We start from the raw sequence: 25,325 nt of genomic DNA, 5'->3' as shown, positions 1-25,325 counted from the left end.
GGATGTTACAAAATGGGAAAAAATTTCTTGAACAGGAGCTTTTCATTTCTGATACAACACAATGCACTTTTCTTGCATGTCTATTCAATTAATTAAATGTATTTGATGGTGGGGATATGTGCAGCATCCAATGTATCTGGAGAAACCGAGTTCTAAAGAAAACTGCTGGAAAAAATGGCATGTAGTTCAGCCAATCACAAGAAAAATAATGTTTTATACTTGATTTTTCATTCAAAGCCATATTCAAAATATTACCAAAGTAAGCATGAGTTTCTTTAAGTGTCACATATTCCCATTTATGCCAAATAGAATGAAATTCAAAATCATTATTTTCAATTTTTGACTTAACATAACGATTAGTTTCGGTTGCAATATCTGCAAGTAACTCATCAGTAAAAAAAAACTTGAAAAAATCTAGTTCACGTGTTAAGTTTATTGAATCCTGAGGATCCGACATTTGCTACTGTGAATGGCAGTGCTTCAAATGCTGGAGTATCTAGCACTAATTTTGTCCATCATATTTTTAAATCAGGTCCATTATCATCAATTTCATTTAGTTCAATATCTTCCTCTGACTCAGATATATCTGAGAATTCAGTCTCAGATTCACTAAAAGTGAACTCACTGTCACTTTCAGAAATTGTTTCATCCAATGCCTTCAATACTTCCTCAGTTGTATAACGCTTCCTTGCCATTTGTAAATAAATTTTTAATAAAAATTTCTATGAGTATAAGTAATGTTAGGCGATTAAAAAACGTTACTGAAAATTACAAAGGTGAAAACACACTATAATATTATCAATTGAACCTTGTAAACTGTCCAAGTTAGCTTATATAGTTAATTTTTTCTGCATAAACAAAAACATGGTTGATGTCCCGTGGCGCGGGACATTAGACCGCAACAACAATTTCATGATGTCCCGTCACGCGGGACATCATGAAATTGTCACTTTTTAGTTAAGGCAAGTTTTTAATTAAGGCAAGTTTATATTCGTCAAAAAAAAGGCTTCTTATATCGGTTTTTATTGAGGTTATATTTGAAACAACAACAAAAAAAAATAAAGCATACTGAAAAACTTTATTCTATAAAAAAGCAATTAAATACAATGTATTAAAGGAAATGCCAAAAAGAAACTATACAAAAAATATTTAAACTTGATTATTGTCGATTTTTTACATCAAGCATTTCTACAACAAGATCCGATAAATAAGCTCCTTTTTCACTCATGCTGTTTAACGCATGAAGTACTTTTAAAATCTCATTAACTAAACACTTTAACTGAGGAAGAATAAGAACTATTTTAGCAAATTTAAGAGGATTTTCTTTGTGGCGGTTTTTTGTGTAATATTGTAGAGAAGAACAAAACTGGTTACTAAGTGCATGCACTTTTGCAGGACGAGATAACTGTATGGTTTCTAAACAAATTATTATTAAACTAAACATTTAGAGTTAAAAATTTATTATTTGTACAACTAAAATATCATTGAATAACAGCTAATTATTTTAAAATTTAGACAATTAAAACAATAGAGACCTGCATTTGTTAAAATAATGGCTTTGAAGCATGAAATCTCTTCTTCGTCTAGTTTGTATCCTTTAGTGCGATGCACAAGAGCCAAAAACTGGTCGTAAATAAGGCCAAATCCAAGTTCGGTGGCATCTTGCTTTGTAATATCAAATGTATGGGAAAGTTTTAGCGCGTTGGTTGAGGTTAATGAAAGAAACAACCAGTTAGCTACCATTAATTCAACCCAGGTTGCTTGTAACAAAACAGCTTGATCACTCAATATCAAACTTGAGTAACCTGGAATTCTTTTTGCCCAATCAATGATGTGTATTAGCTGTTTTCCTATTGTTCCATAAAACTTATGTGTGAGTGTTCCGTTTACTGTTTCATCTAATCCAAGATAGAGTTTTGAATGTGTTAACCTTAATTGTTCAATTATGTTTTCATGTTCGATTTCAAGCGGCGTAAGTACGCTCTCAATGCATTCATCAGGATTTTCAAGTCGTGGATAGTTTTTAGATTTTGTGTCTCTTATGTCGCGTTTTTTAACTTTTTTACCTAAAACTTCAAACAAAATTTTTATTAAAAAGTTCAGAAAACTTTAACATTGAAAATTTCTAAATTTGTTTTACTACTTATAGACGCTTTATTAGTACGATTTACTTTTAACACTGTTCTTTAATATAACATTCCGGTTAGGTAGAGATTTAACATTCCAGTTAAGTGGGAGTTTACTCATGATTAGGGATTTCTCCCTAATACCATTTTCCTATTATGGTTTTGCTAATTGAATACTTAAAATCAGCCTGATGGTATCGTTAAGGTCGAGAATAATGCGGATATTAAATGTGTATACGTAACTCAAGGATCTATATTAGAACCACTTTTATTTTTAATTTATATTAACGATTTAAGCAAAGCCTCTAATATTCTAGATTCTATCTTGTTTGCTGATGACAAAATTATTTTTTTCTCATAGTGATATAACAAAATTATTTAAAACAGTCAACATTGAACTTCTAAAACTAACCGAATGGTTAAATATGAATAAACTTTCAATATATTTAACTAAGTATACTATTTTCCATCGCCTTCATAAAAAAAACAAAATCTCTCTTGCTCTTCCAAAACTTATTATTGGAGAATCAAATATCCTCTCACATTCAAGACCATTGTTTAACAATCTAGAAATATTAAATTTGTACCAAATAAATATATATCATCTTCTAATGTTTATGTATAAAACTAGTAATAATACAATACTAAATATCTTTAATCCATTATTTAATAAAATTCAATACGTGACTAAATATTCAAGTAACAACTTTGTTCAACCCAAAACTATATATGAGTCCACCAAGTTCTCAATAACTATTAGGGGACCTAATGTATGCAATAAGATAATTAGTAATGATATTAAAACACTTTGCTCTTTTGAATAGTTTAAACAAATACTAAAACTATTACTTTTAAATAATAAAACAGAGAATCATTCCTTTTTTAATCATTCATTTTTTTTAAAAAAAAAAGTCCTCTAAACTTGAATTTACCCGACTGAATTGTTTCAAATACCCGACTAGCCAATTAAGTTTGTAAAAAAACCGACTATAACTTGAAAATCACCTTATCACCTTCTTTGGGGGAGGGGGAGGGTGGCACACACCCACAACCCCTCCCCCCCTCCCTTCCGTAAAATTGCCTCTGCTTGTAAGTAGTTGTACAGCTTAAAAAATGAGTTTAAAAAAAACTTTACCTTACATAATACAACTAACGCTAATTTATGTTTGTTTTATGATCAGATTATTTTATTAGTTTTATTACATTATTTTGGTGCTATTCGCAAATAACTTGTGGTAACTTCAGTATTCCGTTCTGGGTTAAAAAAAAACTAGATAGTGGGCGATTAATAATAAAATTTTCATTTTAATCATCAAATGTTTTAAATTTTTCTTTTTTTAATGGTTTAACATTTTGTATAAATATAGTTTGTATGTTTGTATGTTTTGTATATATATATATATATGTTGACTTAAAAGTCAATAAGAGTATCGTTCAGTTCTAAAAATAGATTTACTGAATTTTTCGCAAAGCTTTCTGGGATCTAAATGCGGACAAACAAAGCAAAAGGCAAAGAAACTTAATACCAATTCTGAAGAAAATGCGTATAAAAGTGCAATAAAACAATGTTATTAGAATTTATTCTCGTCAGATTCGTGCTACCATGAACGCCAACTGGCGTAATTAAAAAAAAATAGGAATAACTAAAGGTTCGATGACAAACTTGAAAAAAAGTATAAAAGAAATAAGCTATATAAAGCTTTCGAAATTATATATTTAAACAAAAAGTTTATATCTAGTAGATTTTCTTGTCGAAAAAAATGAAAATAATAATAACATAGACACAAATAATATGTATAATCATCATAACAAAGAAATTGTTAACTCTTTATTAGTTCTGATATAAATGCAGAATGCAGTATTGTTGATTTTAATACTGAAAATAGCCATGATTTTATTGTTGAGTTTTTGCATCATTTAGTCCTTTATTATATGAACATGAAAAATATAGTTTTATCGCTTTTATGAATATCAACTTAACACTTCTATGAATTTCTTGGACCAGCGAATTATCAACTTTCATATTTCGGCTCAAGGAGTGTGAGGATTAAAACAAAGTCTTGATAGCAATTTAGTAAAAAAGCATAAGCATGTATCAAGTTGTATATCAGTGTAGCATTAGTGATGTGGCTTTATTTCAGAAGTGTGGATTTATTGAGTTAATTAACTTTGAAAATTGTTTTCTAGTCTTTAAAAAGACTTGATTTTACAGAAACAAGCAACTATTTATATTGCACTGTTTTTATATGTGGGAAAAGGTAACAAAAGAAGAAGCCATGCAATCTAACGGAATTGTAAAAAGCGCGTGTTTATTTTCAACAATTCAATGAATATATTTATTCGAATTAAAATTAACAATTCAATCAAAAATTTAGATTATTTGATAGAGTAATGCTTTATTTATTGGCACTAGCAACTTAATTAGTTTATGTTATTTCATAATTGGTTTTAAAAATGCTTGTGTGATTGAATATTTTTGTAAAGTTTAAATTTTGTCTTTACCAATTTAACTGTTTTATTTTTTGTTTTTTTTCGTTAATTGCAATTTTTTCACTGTTTTTTTCTTTGCGTGTATTTTTTATTATTTTTATTTTAAAGTTTTTGTAAAAAGATTCCTTTGTGTAATCTTTATACAATTACTAATACAAAAAAAAAAGTAAATTTAAAAAGATTAAAAACCAAATTTAAGATGAAAGATTAAAAACCAAGATTAAACAAATTTTTCAGAGTTGGAGTTAAAGCTTTTTTAAAAAAATGGATGAAAACTTATTCATAAACATTTTTTGTTATTATGTGCTTATTTTATTTGGTCGCAACATTTAAAAAGAAATTTATGTACTTATTAACTAAATATGTTTTTAATATTTTTATTTTAGAAATATCATTTTAACAGTCAATATTTAGAGAGCTCGTTAATATTTTTCTGACCTTGTCAAATTTTTTTTGTTTAGGCGTTTACTCTCAGGTACTTAATACGATTGAGGTGTAGTTAGTTAACTTTGGAAAATATACCCACTCTGAGCGTATTAAAATTCATTAAATTCATTCGTTAATTAAATTTCACTTATTGCCAAGAAAACTGATAAATCTACTCTACTGATAAAAATAATAACTTTTAGTAATCAGGTTTCAAATTTTCAAATATCAAAATGAAAACCTTTATTGTAAACAACTCTTAAAAATTCACTAACACTAAACAAGAATTCAAAAAGTTATTTACAGTTTGTATTAAAAACTGAATAACTTGTATTGTTGTTATACATTTTTGAGTTGTTTGTCCGCATTTCGATCCCAGAATCCTTAGTTTTAGTTTATTCGATATACGCGTGACGAAACCCAAATGGTACCCTATTGACTTCATGTAATTGGTCAAATAAAACACAAGTAAGCAATCGGTATTATTTTTTGATCGCCATCGGATCAAAATTTGGTAACGTAGTTCCAAGAGAGTAGCTCCTTCTCCCCGGAAAAATGATAACAATAAGAAATCAAACATCAAATCAGCAAGTGGATAATTATTTAACCGTTCAAGATGAAATGTCAGTATTAAATAGGAAAAAAACGATTTTATTTTCGAAGATTACGCAAAATAAACATCATTTACACTGTTTTAGCACTAACCTAATATCCAAGGAACAGCATGGGTTTCTTCATAGTAAAGGGTGCACATCCAACTTACTTGAAACTCGGAATATATTAACAAAAGCGATGCATCAAGGCTACGCAACTGATATCATCTTCAATGACTTTGCAAAAACCTTTAATAAAGTTCCATTCGTCAAACTTTTACACAAACTTTAAGCCTATGATATAAACGGCTTGGTCTTGGATTGGATAGCAAACTGGCTAGCGAATCGTTATCAACGAGTTGTAATTGGCAAGCATAAATATTAATGGAAATACTTAACAAGCGGAGTACCCCAGGGCTCTGTGCTTGGCCCACTTCTTTTTATCTTATGTATAACGATCTGCCGGACTATATTACTCATCGCATAAAAATTTAAGACGACAATTTCAAAATACTCGCATTTCTAAAATCTGAGAAGGACAAAAGAACCTTGCAAATTTACATAGATAACTTAGTAGATTGGTCGCATAAGTTAAATATGGCTCTCAACTTTGATAAGTGTAATGTTCAACACGATAAGTGTAATGTTACCACGTCGGGCGTGGTAACTCCAAATCTATTCAAAATTATTCGATGCTTGACTTGAGTATAAACAGAATTCAACAAACATAACTTTGGAGTAGTTCTATCCGATAATCATAAAGTAAGCTATCAAGTTGAATTAGCAACAGCAAGAGCCAGCAGTAAACTTGGTAGACTAAAGAAAATATTTAAGTCGTGGAAAATAATATACAAAGCCTATATAAGACCCCAGTTAGAATTTTCTATCCAGGCTTGGTTACCACACAAGGAAAAGACATTACTATTCTAGAGCAAGTACAGCATAAAGCCACTAAAACAATCACGGAAATAAAGCTTTTGTCATATGGAGATTTAAGTTTAGTTAAGCCAAAATGGGCTTAACTACATTTAAAGAAAAGAGAGTTTAAGGTCTTCTGATTCAAAAGTTTAAACTTTCTAAAGGTAATGATCAAATCATTACCTTTTGAAAGTTTAAACTGTTGAATCAGAATCATTTTTGAGAACCCTTAAGTCTACGCACCATCGATTTCCAAGTACAATATGCGTGGACATTATCTTTGATCTGAACGTCAAAGAGTAAAAAATTGTAAAGAAAGGTTCAATTTATTTACTAATTGCATTGCCAATGTATGAAATACGCTACTTTTGAACGCCATAATTGGCTGAATCAGCTAACTTGTTTAAAGATACCCTATCTTTAGGGTTTACAATTTGAAGGATGTACAATTTTAAATTCAATATAGATGAATGATCGGACACACGAGTGTCTTTTCTTTCAGCATAAAAGTACCTGGTGTAACACATTCTCGTCAAAATATATAAATGTATGCATATGCATATATAAAATAGATTTCTGAAATACATAAACTCAAACTCAAATTATTTAGCTTCTCGGAGACGATGAACCCACGTGTAAAAACAAGTTACGCAAATGACACAAAATGAAGTTGTTGAGGTAACGTTTGATTTTTCAAGTAAATACGACTTTCTAGAATAAAAAGAAAATATGGAAAAGCTCAGTAAAGAAAATGAAACAATACATAATGAATTCGCTAAAGCATAAAGGATATTGCACAATGGAACAACAAAAAATTGTTTTTAACAATCAATGATGGATCAAAAAGCTAAACTGGTGACGGAAGATCATTAATGTTATCAATGGTTAACTCAAAATAGGAAATACGAATCTGAAAGTAATGAAGATTTATTTGAAGGTTTTCAAGGAACATTCGTCATTTGTTTATTAGGCTGCAAAGGAAAGACTTGAAAGAAAGTATGGCAGAACAAGGAGAAAGATTTTCGTGTACTTGGATGAATTGAACAACTTCAAACCTTTAAGGGAAAGTCAATCAATAGATGTAGAAAAATTTGTCGACTTGTGGCAATAACAAACTTTTTTAAATTAGCTATTTTAGATGCCCCAAGAAGTCTTGACAGTTTTGTCACAGTGCACCGCAAAAAAGCATTTAACCAGGAAGTTCACGCCTCCTTTCTTGCCCAATCATTGCTAATCGAAATGTTTAAGAAAGCTAGGAGACAGTCAAGAAAAATAAACTCTACTTCAGATGTTTGTTTTTATCACTTGTCAAAAGAATGCAGAAATTCAAGAACTTGTGGATTGATGGCATATAGTCATAGATTTTTGCTTCACAAGTCCAAACCGAAAGAATTTCTGAAGAACTGAGTCCAATTGAAAAAACTTCTGAGGAACCCAAAAAAAAAAGACATGGATATGAATATGTGAGCTTTGGGCATATTTTGCGTCATCGGTAAGGAAGGATGCGTGAACTACCTTGTTAAAAGCACTTCTACTGTGCTCTGTGACAAGACCATTAGGTCTTGTTGGAACACCTAAAAACCTAATGTACATAAAATAAAGGGCATTTTTAAAATGTGTCTTTTATATATTGTCTTATGAAATATTGCCATCTAATTTAAGCAAAAACACATGTTATAAAGAAGCGTACCTTTCGATTTAAGTTATGTTCAAATACTTGTTTATTATTTTAAGTTATATTTTAAATGCTTCTTCATTAAGCTTTTGAATTAAGCTTTAGGAGCGTCAAAGGTTGATAAAATTTCTAATATTTCAATTTATCGTAAACTTTATAGCTACTGAATAATAAATATTTGCATTCAATTGCATAAAATAAATTAGTTTTTAGTACCGGAATAACAATCTATTCTTATCCTACAGGTTAGTATTTTTATTTTTGAGACTTCTATGCGTAATAGGCTTGTAATTTTATAAACTTGTTGTCCTGTTTAAAGGCGCTATGTAAGTTTGACACTTACATAGCGTCTCAAAATACCTTTAAGGTAATACACAAACTATTTAAGAAAGCAAGTCAACAAAAAGTGTCAAAAAAAAAAAAACTTACATTCTTTTGACATTCCGACAGCATGACATTTTCCGAGACGACAAGCTTGACAACATTTCCTGCTCATTTTATTAATTGTACAATTGTTACTTGCCGGACATTTGTAATTGAGCTGTTTGAGTTGTAAACTTCTCTTGAAAAAAGCTTTACATCCTTCGCATGAAGGAACGCCATAATGATAGCCCGATGCCTTATCAGTGCATACCAAACATAGCATTGGTACAGCATGACGTGGATTTGTCATAGGTCTTTTATTATGAGCTAAAACTTTTTCCAACGGCGGAGAAGATGAAATGATATTAATTGTATCTTCAATAACCCGCTAATTAAGATAATAAAATGAAAATTTTGGATTATGAAAATAGTTGTAAAAAATTGTAAAAGATTATAAAGTGACTTTAAGATTAAAAAAAAAAAAGAAAAAACCGGTATGTTTGGAGACGATGTATTAATTGATAAACTTTTATTTCCTTCATTTATTTCGTCTTGATGAACACATTCAACGTCAACGTAACTATCATCGCGATTGCAGTCAGACATTTAAAATTTAATCATGTATAATTAAGTTGATAAACGTTAATATGTTACAATAAATGTTTATTTAAAAAGTTTATATGAATTGCATCTTTTAAAACTCTGTTTAAAATTTATATACTTGTAACTTTTTTTACAAACAAATACTAAATGCTATTCATGCTATACGATTAGCAACTATTCACTTGCTTATTCAATTGTGTTATTGGTTTGAGCATTGATTCCGTATTTAGTTTCTGTTTCGTTTTCGTGTTCATTACATTTACAAAACTCATTTTTATTTACTGAATGGCATCGATTAGTGAATAATATCGATTATTTATAAAAAAATGTGTACAGAAAAAATAAGTTATGTATGATTTTTTAATATCGTATTAGAATTAAAACTTCGATTTTTTTTTTAATAATTTATTTAAAAAATAATTTAAAAACAAAATATTTAGAAGTTAATTAGATATGTATACATATATATCGAATATATATATATCGAATATAAATATTGTAAATTACAAAAGTTATGACCATGCAAATTTTTGACCCCCCCTCCCCAAAAAAAATTAGGGGGGTGTAAATTTTGTTTGATCTCAGATCGCTCTAATATAATAATTTTTTTTTTTAATTTGAACATAATTTTTGTGTAGTAATATGCAAATAATAGTTGTTAGTTTTAAAACCTCTCTTCTTATTGTATAATTAAACAAAATCAAGTATTATCTTTCAAATGAGCTATTTCAATACTTGCATGTAAGATATGTCAAATTAACATAATAATCGATTTCAAATGACCGCGTATTTGAAGTATATTTTATAGTTAAAAATTTACTTAGATATTCGAATATTTTTTCGGTCAAAGGTAGTCCAGGATTTTGGGCACTTGAAATTGTTCAATATGTATATTGTCAATATAAATTTGGTTTATGATTCGCGGATGTCCAGCATGGTCTCTAATAATGATTTTTACAACTTAAATGATGTATCTGATTTTATGTGACGAAAACATTATATGCATTTTATTTTAAACGATTATGTTATAATTGGGTTTCGATGAAACTAGTGTTACAAACTTATTTTAATATTTATATACCTTAAAATAACTATTTACTTAGGTCGTTAGGAAAGTTCGTAAAACTCCCCTATAAAAAACAAAAAAAGAGATTTTTTTAATTTTATTTTATTAAATGTTCAAAATAATGTCCATCATTATCTATACAAAGTTGCATCCTTTCAAGCCATTTGTCAAGAGTTTTTTATACTCTTCTTTGGGTATACTTTGAAGTAGCTTCGTTATGCGAGTTTTTTGACTTTCAACGTCAACAAGATTTTTTTTTTTATCAAGTTAAATAGCCAATAATCGGATGGAGCTAAGTCTGGTGAGTATGGTGGGTGGCGAATTATTGTAATTCCAGCTTGGTCTAGACATTTTGTGACGGTCTGAGTCACATGGCGTCGAGCGTTATCATGGAGAAATTTGAAATTTTGAGTGCTTGTTTTAGTTCTTTGCTTATTTATTTCGCATATAAGAGGTTTCAAACAGTTTTTTATATAATATTCGCCAGTAATGGTGTCTCCCTTTTCAACATAACCCAAATAAACAACACCTGTTGTTTTGAAGAAGATGTAGAACATGTTTTTTGGCTGAAACCTGTCGCATCTTACTATAGTTCTTGGACTTTCACCTTCACCGACCCAACTAGCGTTAGCCGACTTGTGTCCAACTTGTCTCAAATAAAACCACGACTTATCCCTTTTAATAATATCACATTGTCTCCATGAGCCGTTTCTGAAAAGGGCTAAATTTTCCTTACATGCCTCAACTCTATTCTTGCGATTTTGATCGGTTAACTCGTGGGGTATACAACGTGATGTTAATTTTCTTTTTTTACCCAGTGAAAAAGCGCACATGGGATACGCGTGGATTTTTTCCATATGTAACCCATGTGGGGATTATTATTTTGTCCCATGTGGGTTTCATATGGTAAATCCCACATGGATTCCATTTGGTAAATCCCATATGGGATACGCGTGGGTTTTTACCATATGTAACCCATATGGGGATTATTATTTTGTCCCATGTGGGTTTCATATGGTAAACCCCACATGGGTTTTATGTGGTAAATCCTACATGGGATATAGGTGGAAAATACTACATGTTATAGATCTTAAATGCCACATATTTTAATCCAAATCGTATAAAAGTAGTCAATACTAGACAAATGAAAGTCCGAATGCTTCTATGATTTTTAAAAATCTTTTAATTTAAAAATAACTTAAATAGTAATTTAAAATTAATCATCGAAGCTTTCAGAGAGGCTTAACTTAATCTGGTATTTGCTACTTTATCCCATTTGGTATTCAAAATGTGCAGCATTTTTGATCTTTTACATGTGATGTTTTCCACCTATAACCTATGTGGGATTTACCTTAAACTATTATGACGAAATTTTATAAAATTAAAAAACGTGTTGCAAAATGAATTTATTTTAAAATAAATGCTATTAATCAATACATCCAAAATGAATATTAAAAATATTATTTTTTCTTTTGCGATTTACACGCCGTTTTTTGTCGATTGAATTAATTAAATCGCTTCGGCTTGCATAATACCAAGGTTTTTAGTATCTTCTAACTTTCTTCAAACATTTTCTAAAAAAAAAAATACAAATACAAATATATATAAATATATATATATATATATATATATATATATATATATATATATATATATATATATATATATATATATATATATATATATATATATATTTATATATTTATATACATAGAGAGAGAGAGAGAGGGAGAGAGAGAGAGAGAGAGAGAGAAAGAGAGCAATTTTAATAAGGAACCTTATTAGTCGAGCAATTTTAATTATTAGCCAGGTTGAAGTCATTAATGACTACAATATTTCACAAATAATTATTTCCTAATTTATTACTTACAATGACTAACGTATTATGGGTAATTGAACACATATTATGCGTAATGAGCTTGAACCCATGAGGAGAATCCTGAAAAAAAGTGATCAATTAGGATAAGTAGTTAAACAAAAAAACAAAAACAAAAATGTAAAAACCTACTTTTACAATGATGTAGACGTTGGGTGCAATAGCCACTGGATGCAAAAGTATCTTTACTTTTTCGTCACACACACGGCCTTCTATAATAACAGGCCTTGACATCGCGCAAAATGCTGTAAAAACTGAAGGCCAATTAAACTTTTACTTTTACTTATATTGATATATTTTTATATTAGGTAGGGTGTAATGGTTTCTAATAATAATCTCTAGTAAAGACGGAAATATAAAAAGAAACCATAAATTGTTAAAGATAATCATATTTTCGTATTTCAAATTTCATTAAGAATATTTATGTAATATTAAATAGTATCAATAACAGGCAGAACCATAACAAAGTATATATATATATATATATATTAGAAAGATAACTGTATTTTTAATTTTTTTTTCTAAAAATGGTAACAATAAAAATCACCAACATGCGCTATTGCATTGCTAGTATCTAGCGTAAGCTGTTTTTCACGCTTACCTGTAGGTTTCATAAAATTTGACAGTTCAACAATATCTCGTAGCAGTTGTAACTGTTGATCACCAACTGAGTGGATATCTCCGCATAATTCATTTCTAAACCGAATGCCAGCACCAGGTGCTTTGACATTAACAACATTTGAAAAAAAATTATTTTTTCAATAAATACAGCAGTACCTTCAAATGCTATATTTTCAATCTCTGGATGCGTTCTTAATGCAGCTACTGTTTCTTCACAAAAAACAGACAAACAAAACTTTACAGATTTTCTCTCTATTGGTTTTGGATAAACTGATTTGGCTGTAAGTTTAGAGAGTTTAAAAAGACTATTACACTCAGTTTTATATAAAGTTTCTAAATCACTCCACTTAGCCAAAGCCAGTTCTTTATTGTTCAAAAATTGAAGTTCGCCAGTCTTTTTTGTCAACCAATTGTTTTGTATAGATTTTAAGAGATGCACATAATCATACAATAAATATATACCTGATGTTGTTAACCATGGTTTACTATCAACTGTTTTAAACATTCCAAAAAATCTTTGATTTACACGGTTACCATCAATAATTATTACCAGTGTCTTACTATTTTCAATATTATTTATCGTATCAACAATTTGTTGACATAGAGCAAACTGAAATTCAGAGGAAAGATTTGCAACAGGTTGAGCTCTACATATAAATTCTGGACCTCCAAAAAGACATTTAATCATAAATGGTAAAATTGTTTTAGCTAACTTTTCAGGGTAGTTTACTGCTTGACCAAACAAAGCACCTCTTTGGTAAAGTAATGAAGCTTTGACATAGACCTTATCAATTAGTAGTATGAAAGTTATTTTCAATGGATTTAAATTCATAAAAATACTATTTATGAAACTTAGGTCCTCCATTGAGCTTATTTTTGAAGTCAATCATTTTAAAGTCCTTATACAAACAATCATCTAAACTTCGTCGCATAGCAAAATACTCATATGCTCTACATATAATATCTGAAGTATATAAAACTTTACCAACACTAACTTTTCTCATAGCATTAAGGTGTTCGAATAGAATATTTGACTAAAGCGAACTTTCTTTATTTTTTAAAAATCTAACTGCTTCAAATAAAAGTGATTTTGTTTTTATTAACTTTAATTTGTTTAAAGCTAAAGATGAAATATTACAAGTTGTGCCATTATGGTTAGCTACAAATGAATAATCATTGAAAATTACTAAAATAAATAATGGAACACCAAGTTTGTACATTTTTGATTGTATGTGCAAATTTTTTTTATTAAGCTGGAAAACAATAACATTGTTATTATCACTTAACAAAGATTGAATATCGTCAAATATAAGTTCATCCTCTTTTAGAAAATCAATTAACTTATCTGGTAAAATTCTTCGAAAACCACTTGAAGTTACAGTTTTTCTAACTTTACTTGCTGGTGTGGCTAAACAACTAGGCAGAATATTTTTAATAACAGATGGTGGGTTTAAAGGTCGTTGCTTCCCATATTTGCTTTCAAAAGTTGCTTCATTTGGCCAATGCAGTTGACATACTGCTGTATAGTCTGTAACAATAAAACCAGTTCTTGGGATAGCTTCACTACATCTTTTTCTCTCTAGATTCTTCGGGAATTTATAAATTGATATTTTTGTTGTGGTTGAGTATTGATAATTTTGTTGTAGTTGTAATTATTATTGTAGTTGTAGTTGTATAAATTGTATAAGAGATACACAGCATTTTAAAGGCATTTTAATTATTAAAAAAACTTATCGTTAGTTTGACAATATTATTACCTTACAATGCTAACGCCTTGAACCTAACAACGTAATCGTCTTGAAGTTGCGCTATCTACTTTATAAACCAATCAAATTTTAAAGATTTATTAAAAAAGCGTGAACACAAACTTTCGTCTAATGTTATAAGATGAAAATATTAACACAGTATTAGGAATTGGCCTTCCGTTTAACAACTTTGTTGTGCAATGTCAAGGCCTGTTATTATAGACCGCGGTCACACATAATATAATATTCTGAAACTAATAAACAAACATCTAAATTTCTATAAGTAAATTTATTCTTTGATGATTGCCTTTATATCTTATCTTATTTTCATATCATAATCTATTATGGTATTATTTATATAACATGTCACAACAATATTATTAAATTTGTGATATTCAAATATCATATGAACATTCTCTAACATGTTCATATGATATTTGAATATAGTTCTTGAGTATATTATCTGCAAACAATTGACTTATGCAAGTTCAAATGTTGTCAAAAACTAAGCATGCATGCATGGGACACTGCAGTGTCCCACAAAAAAATGCTGGTTTGAAAGTCAAATTTTCTTTAATAAAAAAAAATTATAAAATAGGGGGGAAATAGGGAGGTTTCTGTCTAAATACTATATATATATATATATATATATATATATATATATATATATATATATATATATATATATATATATATATATATATATATACATATATATATACATATACATATACATACACATAGTATTTAGGCTATGGGATCATCCATAAATGATGCCAGTAGATAGAAGGGCAGTGTGAGTTTAACAATAATTGACAATGGGGAGGGGATGTTGAAACCAAAATAATGTCAATTAAAAAATTGAATTAAAAAAAAAAGTAAAATATTTTATTTAAAAAAAAAGTAAAACAATTTATGCTAGCTATAAGCAGGTTTTAGAGGTATTTACACCAATAGTGTGGTCTAAAAACTTTTTGCTTTTGTTGCTTAAAACTGTAGAGGATCATAGGAAAAACAATTTAAATTCAGAAATTAGCTTACTTATTTGAAAGAATAATTTATGTTTGTTTTTTTTTACTTTTAGTACTGTTGAGAATAAATGTATAATTGAACCAGAAAAAAATTGATGGTATATGCATTTTTTATATTATATTAACAATTCAGATACACCATCATAATATGATAACAAAAACTGACATCATTTTCAATGGGAGATGGCAAAAAATTGACTGAGTTTAATAAAGGTTGAAGGTGTTCAATAAACCGGGTCATTATCTGACATCATTATGCATAGATGACCTTATAATTTAGGTAAAATAAGTAATTAATTTGCCATTTTTCTCTTTATAAAGTGTAAGAAAAAGACATTGTTATGCTGAGAACCTACCTATTAAGCAAGCTTTGACCACCTATTTTATAAATTTGAGAGACAGAAGTGGAAGTGTGAATCGCAAAAGAACTAATAACAATGCTCTAAATTGATTTTAACTTTGTAGACTAACATTAATATAGTATTTGGAAATAATAAATGAAGTTTACATGATTTTTATAATTTGTATTTATTTCCATTAATTATCAGTTATCAGTCTCTATTTTATAAAATGAATTAAAAAACAATTTATTTATAGTATAATAATAATACATAAATACTAGTTTCCTAATGCTATTATCATCACAATGTTAATGTTATTCGTTTTAAAGTGAAATTTTGTATTGATTTGATTGTTTTAATATTATATATATATATATATATATATATATATATATATATATATATATATATATATATATATATATATATATATATATATATATATATATATATATATATATATATATATATATATATGTATATATATATATATATATGTATATATATATGTATGTATATATAAATATATATATATATATTTTCTTTTTACTTTATTTACAACACCATTTGATATACTACAAACCCTTACAAAGCTTACAATAATTCAGTTAAAATTCAATCTGAGTTATTGAAACGTAATAAATTTAACATCAATAGAAAAGTAAAGCTGTCATCATTTAAAATGTAAAGGGTGTTGTCAAAATATGTTGAAAGTAAAATTAAGTTACTAATAAAATCACGTTCAACAATGATTAATATTCTCACTGTAGTAATAATTAGTACTAACTCATAAATTTGAACAAATAAATATAAAATTAACAAAACCAATGAATAAATAAGAACTTTAACTTGAACTTGAACTAAATCTTGAATTTGAATTAATTGGTACTAATTTGTTCAAGCATAACCTTAAAAAATAAGTTTTTATAACAATTTATATGTATAACTAGTTATACATATAGTTAACTATCAGGAGTTATATGTATAACTCTATGCATTTTAAAGCATATTATTTTATTTAAACATTACTTTAGATCAAATTACTTTGAAAACTGGACCCAGAGACTTTATTCCCAATTACACTGTGGTACTCCAGATTAAAAATTGAAAAGTTTCTGTAAATATCCTGTTTTTGTTCCTCAATGTACCTCGTAAGTCCCTTAAGTCTTAAGGACCTTATTATATCTAAAGTTAAAAGTTTTGGAGCATAAAAAAAGTTACAGAAACCCATCTCCATCCTATTTTTTTCTTTTTTTAATAAAGATAATTGGGAATTCTTTGACTTTCAAACCTGCATTTCTTTGTGCATTTCTTTATGCATGCAAGATTGGTTTTTGACAACATTGCAACTTGCATCAGTTAACTGTTTGCAAATAATTTACTCAAGATCTATATTCAAATAACTATTATATCATCCTAATAATACGTCTATTTGCACAAATCTTAATCTTATTTCTATAAAGAAATATAAACATTATTCGTGGTACTTACATACTTGCTTGCCATTCTCTATGTAATATAAAATATTTTCACACAATATAAACGTAACGCATTGCTATGTCGATTTAAAAAATTTTTTTAGTTTATTTTTAAAAAGTTTTTTTTAGTTTCCGGCTTTCAAATTAATTCCCATGCAAATCCCACAGGAAACCCACGTGGGATTTCCCATGTGTGTAAATACCATATGGTTCCCACATGTAACCCATATGGGATTACCCACATGGGTTTAAGGTGACACATTTCCATACGGATACCACATGGGAAAATCCGTCCCACGTAAATCCCATCAATCCCACACGGAACCCACGCGTAACCCATGTGGGACGCGGTTTTGTTTTTCACTGGGTAAGTGCGTTGTGAATGGTTTTGTTGATTTTAAAACGATTAATCAATGTCAGAGCTTCAATTATATTATGTGTTGCATGCGGATTTTCTTTAATAATGGCTCGCACAAGTTCTATATTTTCAGCTGTATACGTGGTTTGAGGGTGCCCTGAGCAAGGATCATCTTCGAGACTCTCTCTACCATCTTTAAATAAAGTAGCCCACTTGACAACTGTACTATATTTTGGTCACCATGAACTAAAACCAATTCATTGGTTATGGCTTGAGCTAAAACTCCAAATAGAGCACAGGTTTTAATATATGCTTGATATTCAATTTTTTCCATTTTTAAATTTTTTCTTTTAAACGTATGTAACAAAATTTAAATAACTTTTTTAATAAATGTTCAAAATACTTCAACAAGTACTTAAAATGCTTATTATTAAACAGTTTAAAATGATATATATTTATTTAATTATTTCTTGTCTCATTGTATCTTTATAGATGAAGTTTTATGAACTTCTCTAACGACCTAAGTATAAGATTTTGTAATTCATATTTTATATATTTGAAAGCACACTCCTCAAATTAGTAAACAATGCACAATTAGTACTTAAATCTTTTTTATATAACAAGTTATTAGTACTGTCCAGTAAAAGTAAATTCTGGCCCATTGTACATTGATAAGAAAAGAAGGCATGAACTTCCTTCCGAATAATAGTTGTAGCCTCAATCTACGGAGTTCAAAAATGCGCAACAGATTTGTTGAATAATTTTAGTTTAGGGGGGGGGGGGGCAGTTAGAAACGGCAATCTATGTTATTAATTTTTTGGAAATTTCTCTTTTCCCACCAAGCGAATACTTTCTTGGCATGTTTCTTTAAATCTCTGTGTAGTATCCGGAATCTCCAGGCATGTTATCACCTCCAAAATAAAAGTATTTTTCATCATCGATGATCAGAAGTGACTTCATGCTATAGAGCTGATTAACAAATTTTCAGATATCTTTTTTTGCTTTTATTTGTTGTTCAATTGTGTGTTTAAGAGTCTTTTTACATTTTCTGTATTAATTATTCATTATTTTAATTGACAATTAATTGTTGGTTGATTTATACCAAATTTAACAATCAATATTTTCTGACTGTTTCTTTTCGTTTGTAGACAAACCTTAGTTTGGCTTTCTTTTCTCAAGTCGGTTGTCAGATGATCAAAATACTTTTTATCAGAAAATGAATAACCAGTTTCAAGTCTTTTTAAGTTATCATAAATTGTATTTTGTGCTATGTGATTCGAGGTGATCTACGATTTCACTTTTTTTTATATATGGTTACTTACAAAAAATATTTGAGACGTTTTTGAGAAGATTATATTTAACCTCACAAGCCAGCAAATACTTTTATACACCAAGAAATCATTTCAAATCATTTATACTGTACTACATAAATGCTTGTTCACTGAACAAAAATTTTTTGTTTGAAGTCTAACAGACACTTTTAAATACGATTATGTTTTTATAACTGAAACTTGGGCTTATATCAACAGTTCAATGCACTTGCATGGCTCTAAACTATATTGCAGTAACAGGGAAGGTCGTGGAGGTGGTATTGCAATCTATGTTAATGACAAAATAAAATCATTTGAAGTTAAAATGCTTAAATTAAACTGTAAAACTGTTGAGCAAATATGGTGTACTAAAATATTGGACCAAAAGAACATTTAGCTTGAGTGCATTTATGCTCTGCTTCAGGAGTTATCTAATTGCAGTTAAAAACATACTATACTAATATCAATCAAAATACTTGAAAAATTGGTACAATATATATCAATCAAAACATTTACAGCTATTGCAACGTGTTGTCAAGTCTTTCTCTATGTCTATGTACTTTCTATTTCTAACCCATAACTTCTTGACATATATTAATAGACATATATTAATTTAATTCTAATCTAGAAATTTATTAATATTCGTTTCAAAAACTCAACATGAAAAAATAACTTTACTCTAACTAAACCAGCAAATATTGTCTACCAATTTTTCTAAACTTTTATTTGCAATGCTTTGATTACCTATAACGTTTTGAAACAATATAGTTGGATAACTTTTTTTAAATGTGGATTGTGATTGGTTAAATTTAAACTATGATAGTTAGAAGATATATTAAAAATTGTACTACAACAAAGGCTTGAAAAATAATATATTTTTACTTCGTTTTCTCTCTAACTATATTAAACCTCTGTGATAATGTTTAACTGTAAAAATACTCAAGTTCAATTTAAATGGACAAATGTCAAAGTAATTGTTATTTGTATTGGTACTTTAGTTATAAATGATCGACGGTCATCATTTTTTGCGTTGGTCGGTTTAAATAAACACCTTTTACTATACAATATGAACCACAAAACTTTTATCAGCCATTAATTCGTGTCCAACTTAACATATCAGTTTTCTCTGTTATTGCACATCTAATATTGAACCGGGATAAATATCACTGAGTTAAAGATCAGTAACATAAGCTGAAAGGCCAATTAATGCTTTTTCTATTTGAGAATTTTTGCAATGAGAAAACATGAGTGTTTAAATCTAAATTAGGGCCGTGTTGAAGTTTAAAATCTGCACAGTTTATAATCATATCAGTTAGACCACGTCCAGTCTTTCAAAATAAGACTAACATTGAAATTAGTGCTATTTTGAAGTTTGAAATCTGTGCACTTGATAGTCATACCAGTTAGACTATTTTTAGAAACATTGTTTAATGAAGATTAACTTCATCAAACAATGTTTTTAAAAATACAACGCACGCAATAAAAATTTATTAACTATGCTTTTATAAACAGATAATATATGCGCCATAACTCCCAAGTGTAATGCATACAGTGACGGATTCAGGAATTTTTGGTGTGTTTGTGAGGGGAGGGGAGAGGATAATAAAATATTTTTGTATTTTGTACCACATTTGCGTCTCCTATAAAAAAAGGTCCTCAACTTCTAAGATATTTTTGAAATTTAAGATTCTGGTGGGAAGGAGGGGATGCATACCCTCCATCGCCCCCCTGGATCCGTCACTGAAAGCATGACAACAAATTATTAAAACTAGAAATAGCTCAGTTCTCTCATCTAAAGTTCGGTTAAGGCTTTTATAATCTTGATATTGAAAGTAAATATGATCTAGTAATATCGAATAAAACATAAAGCATTAAACATATAAATTATTTTTTATATGAGATTTTGATAACTGTTTATTATGATAATATGTTTCTTTCAACTTCCTTTAAAAGTTTATTTTTTGATTTTCGGAAAATTTATTTTTTATAAACAGGCTTTTATTTTCATTTTATTAGTCTGCATCACCTTTTTCAAGAAGGTCGTTTAATGGTTTATTGTTTTTAATGAACAAGACAACATAAAATTTAGCTAGATTTTAGAAGGAAGACGTTTCATATTAGAATCATAGTTTGAAATTATTATTTTAGTAAGAGACTTTCGAGATGAATGCATAATAATAGGAGTTACTTGACAAATTAAGTGGTTATACGAACTTAGTTTTTGTCTATCAGAAGTTGTTAGTTCTTTGATTCGTTCGAGTCGAATAAAATATTTATCATATTTATTTATCTAAATAGTAATACTATAGTTGAAGTTTACCGTCTTACGTCATGTTTAAGTAATTTCTCTGCTTTTCAGAACGCTTTTTTAAAATAAAATTTAACACAGCCAGGTTGTCTTTGAGTAAGGCCGACTAGTTGCATAGAGTCTATGCGTGTTCAAGAACAAGATCGTTTGATAGTTTGTTTTTTAAAGTTGATAACAAGCATTGCAAGGTATGTTATTTAACAAATACTACACCACAGGTTTGAATTCCAAATGTTCTTAATTTATAGTTTTTGATAAGTATATGTTTATATTAAGTTTGATAAGTATATATTTATATGAGTTACATAATATGTTTATATATGTTTGTATTATGTTGTTTCTATGTTTTAAAATTGGTGTTACGCAAGATTGCTATCCTTACCAGTCAAGTGGTGTTACTATATTGAGGAGTTATTTGTCTGCGTTTTGTTTGAAAACCTGATATAACGGGTCATTACCCGTTATATTTACTAACTTTAATAGCTTTTAAAATTAAAAAGAAAAAAATTTTTTTTTTTTAATTTGAATTAGACGCAAAAAAATAATTATTGTGTACCTTAATAATATACAAAAAATAAAAGAAAAAATGTTAAAACAAAGGCATGTTTTAAAATTGGAGGGTAGCCCCGGACACATAGTTTAACCATGATTTTACCTCTTTTTCAGTGTGACACAAATGTAATATATATTGAACTGTTCTTAATACATTTAATAAAAAAATCCCATTTAAAAATTACCTCTATTGAGATATAAGGAATAGGAATGAAAATGTTATCATTTAGAAATATAAACATTAGCTTTTTACTTTTGAAAATAAACATTTTAAAAACACTTTTTTCAAATCTAAGATCTTTTTATTAGAATTAAATGAATTACTATTATAGGTTAGTGTATTATACTAACTATATTAATATTTATATTTAAAAAGTTGTTTATTTTTAATATGTAAACAGATTAAGTTGTACGTAACCATCCTCCAAGCATGTGTCCGATACCACCCGATCATACCTCATTCACAAATACTAGTTTTAAAACCAGTGAATTAAAGTATTAAACGAATTTTATTTTTAAACAACTATTGTAAATAAATATGTATCTTTAATCAATAAAAGCTTATTAGTTTACGAAAAAAATATATTATAATTAAGGTATATTATTATGTAAATCCAATATGATGATACATCGCTCAAAAATAAGAACACGGAGACTCGCAGAAGAACTTTAGGTCTTATCATCGAGAACCGGTCGTAAATATTAAGTACATTAAATTAACATGAAATATAAAGAAGCAAAACAATGTCGTAGTAATAATTAGCGAGAAAATAAATTTCGTAAGAATATATAAAAAAAATTGGTATAAAGAAATTCTTGCTACTTTTATATATATATACAAAAATATTTTAAGAAGTTTTCATAAAGACATAAGATGTGGATTAGACTATTATTACCTTATGTAATAAGCTTTTTTTAATAATAAATAAATGTCTTCAAAAGATAAAATACTTTCTTTTAGTTTTTTCTTGAATGAAAGATAATTCCATTCATGTAAAAAATTAAAATTTTTCAAAACTATTTTGTTCCAAAGAAAAGCTCCTCAAAATGAAATACATGATTTTCCAAAATTAGTTAGAGAAAAAGGTTGCCGGATGAGATATAATTTCTTATGTTATATTTATTTTTTACCTTTTAAAGTATATAGGTTATGAAAAGAAACAGGATATGCGTTGGTTTTACATTTGTACATGAAACAAAGTTTATTAAAAATATTCAGCTGGTAAATATAAAGAATATTTATGTGAAATAATAATGGTTTGGCATGAGCAAATTGATCTTTATAATTGATAAGACGAGCAACATGCTTCTGCTGACGATAAAGAGTTAGCAGTTTAGATTTATTGGTATTACCTCAGGCCATATTTGCATAATTTATATGGCTATGGATTATATATATATATATATATATATATATATATATATATATATATATATATATATATATTTTTTTTTTTTGGGTTAAACTGTGTTTATTTTAAGCATTTCTTGATAAAAAGGAATCCATTTAGTTTTCTCAACATTTAGTGACATCTTATTCATTTTAAACCAGTAACATTTGTTTGTATATATATATATATATATATATATATATATATATATATATATATATATATATATATATATATATATATATATATATATATATATATATATATATATATATGTATATATATCTAACAACAATAATCTGGTTTATGGTCTTGTAGTTTTGAATAAAGAAAATAAATCTAAAAGTAACTTAAAAAATTGGGTCTCACTTGCGAAGGGAAGATTACTTTAAATCAGAAATTTCAAGCCATAAGGGTAATTGTTACCTTAAATAAAGAAATTGAAAATGGAGAAAGTAATGATATATTGTCTTTGGAATGTCACAAAGGAGAATGGAGATTGATATTAAAATCCATAAAGAGTGCAACTCCAAATTGTTTAATGGTCTATTAAAAGAAATAATCATAAATAAAAATATAATTAAAAGAGTTTATCATTTCAAACCCAGGAGTGATGCACTAAACAGCCCTGTCTTAGTAGAACTAATCAACAACGAATAGAAGTTTTGAAAGCAGCTATAAAGCTTGAGACATTGAATAAATTTTTAAAAGTACACTTTAACCATTTAACTTAACCTAGATCAAACTGAGGTGAAAGGAAACAAAAGTAAGAACTAGTTATTGACAAAAAAAAAAGTTTTAGTCAAGACCTCATTGAAATTTTTAGAAACAAAAGTAGACGGAGAAGCAAAGCTAATGGTTGTAGCTTACCATTGTTTAAAGTTTAAAGCAACTGATAAAAAATCTTGGATAAAAACCATAAAATATTCTTTCTTTAAAAAAAAAATGTACAATTACAAAAATGTTTTATATTTAAAGTACATTTAAAAAATTTAAAAGCATCCCCCCCTATCCTCTCCCAAGCTCTCAAATACACGGTTACAAATGGTTAAGATCAACTTTTCCCATCATTTTTACAAAAAACAAAACATAATCTTAAAGTAGATAGATCAAGCTACAAAAATAATTTTCATGGTATTTTTGAAATTTTGTTAAATGACCTTGCCCCTACTATAAATGCAAAAACTTGAATTTTTTGCATTTTTAGACAGCTGGGACCAAATTTTCATCTGCACTGGTTGGGAGTTTTTTTTCGATTTAGAAAAAGGTATTATTATTTTAAATTAATGCAAGTAAAAGTTTATCATTTGCCGCTATGCCATTTCCGAAAAAACGAAATGTGTTTTTTAGCAGAGTAAACAGTATAAATAAATCTGACGATGCTATATAAATAAAATAAAATTTCGTGTAAATAAATCTGATATTACTATATATAGAATCTATATCATTTATATATAAGATAAAAAACAAAAATCAAAACGTTTCATAAAGCGTATTTTACAATGAAATAAAAGTTCTAAACAAAGATTACAAAGTAACTACGTCATCAATAGATAAAATAAAATTTTTTCAGTTTATATTTGAAAGTGGGATAAGTGTGAAATATATCAAAATTTGACAAAACAATCTTATTCCAAAGATACGGTGCGCGATAAGCAATACAATAATTATTTATATACAATACAATAATTTATACAATACAATTATTTGTATACAAAACAATAATTTATCCGATGAAGACTCAAATTTGCCGGACATGTCCGATAAAAATTAAAGAAGCGCGATCGAACGCCGTTTCTGACTCAGGAATGACGTTCGATCGCACTTCTTTAGTTTTTATCGGACATGTCCCTGGTCAGTGACCACGCATTAAATATTTTGTTTTTACAACTTGACCACGCAATTTGTAAGATAAATTATCTAACAAAAAGAAAATCTTAAACAAAAAGAATAAATCTACGCTTAAAAAACCAAATTTGAAAACGAATATATATTTATATGACGTTTTTTAAAAATTACTATACTGTGCGAAATCCTTGGTAAATTATTGAATG

At 28.0% G+C, this 25,325-nt stretch overlaps 1 protein-coding gene and 1 long non-coding RNA gene across 4 annotated transcripts; both read right to left on the bottom strand.

The window, feature by feature from the left end:
• Nucleotides 1-1,059: 1,059 nt before the first annotated feature.
• On the bottom strand, nt 1,060-9,389 carry LOC101235557 (retinoic acid receptor RXR-alpha-B). Of its 2 annotated transcripts, none has more exons than XM_065799043.1 (4): nt 9,084-9,389; nt 8,658-8,979; nt 1,536-2,066; nt 1,060-1,416 (listed from the first exon to the last, which is right to left on the bottom strand). In XM_065799043.1, the coding sequence occupies exons 1-4, from the start codon at nt 9,195-9,197 to the stop codon at nt 1,160-1,162; spliced, it is 1,224 nt and encodes a 407-aa protein (XP_065655115.1). In that variant the 5' UTR covers nt 9,198-9,389; the 3' UTR covers nt 1,060-1,159. The 2 variants fall into 2 exon arrangements, with proteins under 2 accessions (XP_065655115.1, XP_065655114.1); XM_065799042.1 differs by having other exon boundaries at nt 1,536-2,072; nt 9,084-9,386.
• A 2,262-nt stretch (nt 9,390-11,651) lies between these two features.
• On the bottom strand, nt 11,652-21,910 carry LOC136081603 (uncharacterized). Of its 2 annotated transcripts, XR_010638939.1 has the most exons (3): nt 17,366-21,910; nt 12,131-14,756; nt 11,652-11,834 (listed from the first exon to the last, which is right to left on the bottom strand). It is a non-coding gene; the product is annotated as an uncharacterized LOC136081603 (long non-coding RNA). The 2 variants fall into 2 exon arrangements; XR_010638938.1 differs by lacking the exon at nt 17,366-21,910 and having other exon boundaries at nt 12,131-16,159.
• Nucleotides 21,911-25,325: the final 3,415 nt, after the last annotated feature.

The sequence above is a fragment of the Hydra vulgaris genome, chromosome 06 (genome assembly GCF_038396675.1).
Source record: "Hydra vulgaris chromosome 06, alternate assembly HydraT2T_AEP".
In the NCBI taxonomy this organism is placed as follows: Eukaryota; Metazoa; Cnidaria; class Hydrozoa; order Anthoathecata; family Hydridae; genus Hydra; species Hydra vulgaris.
This window is presented reverse-complemented; position numbering and strand designations above follow the sequence as displayed.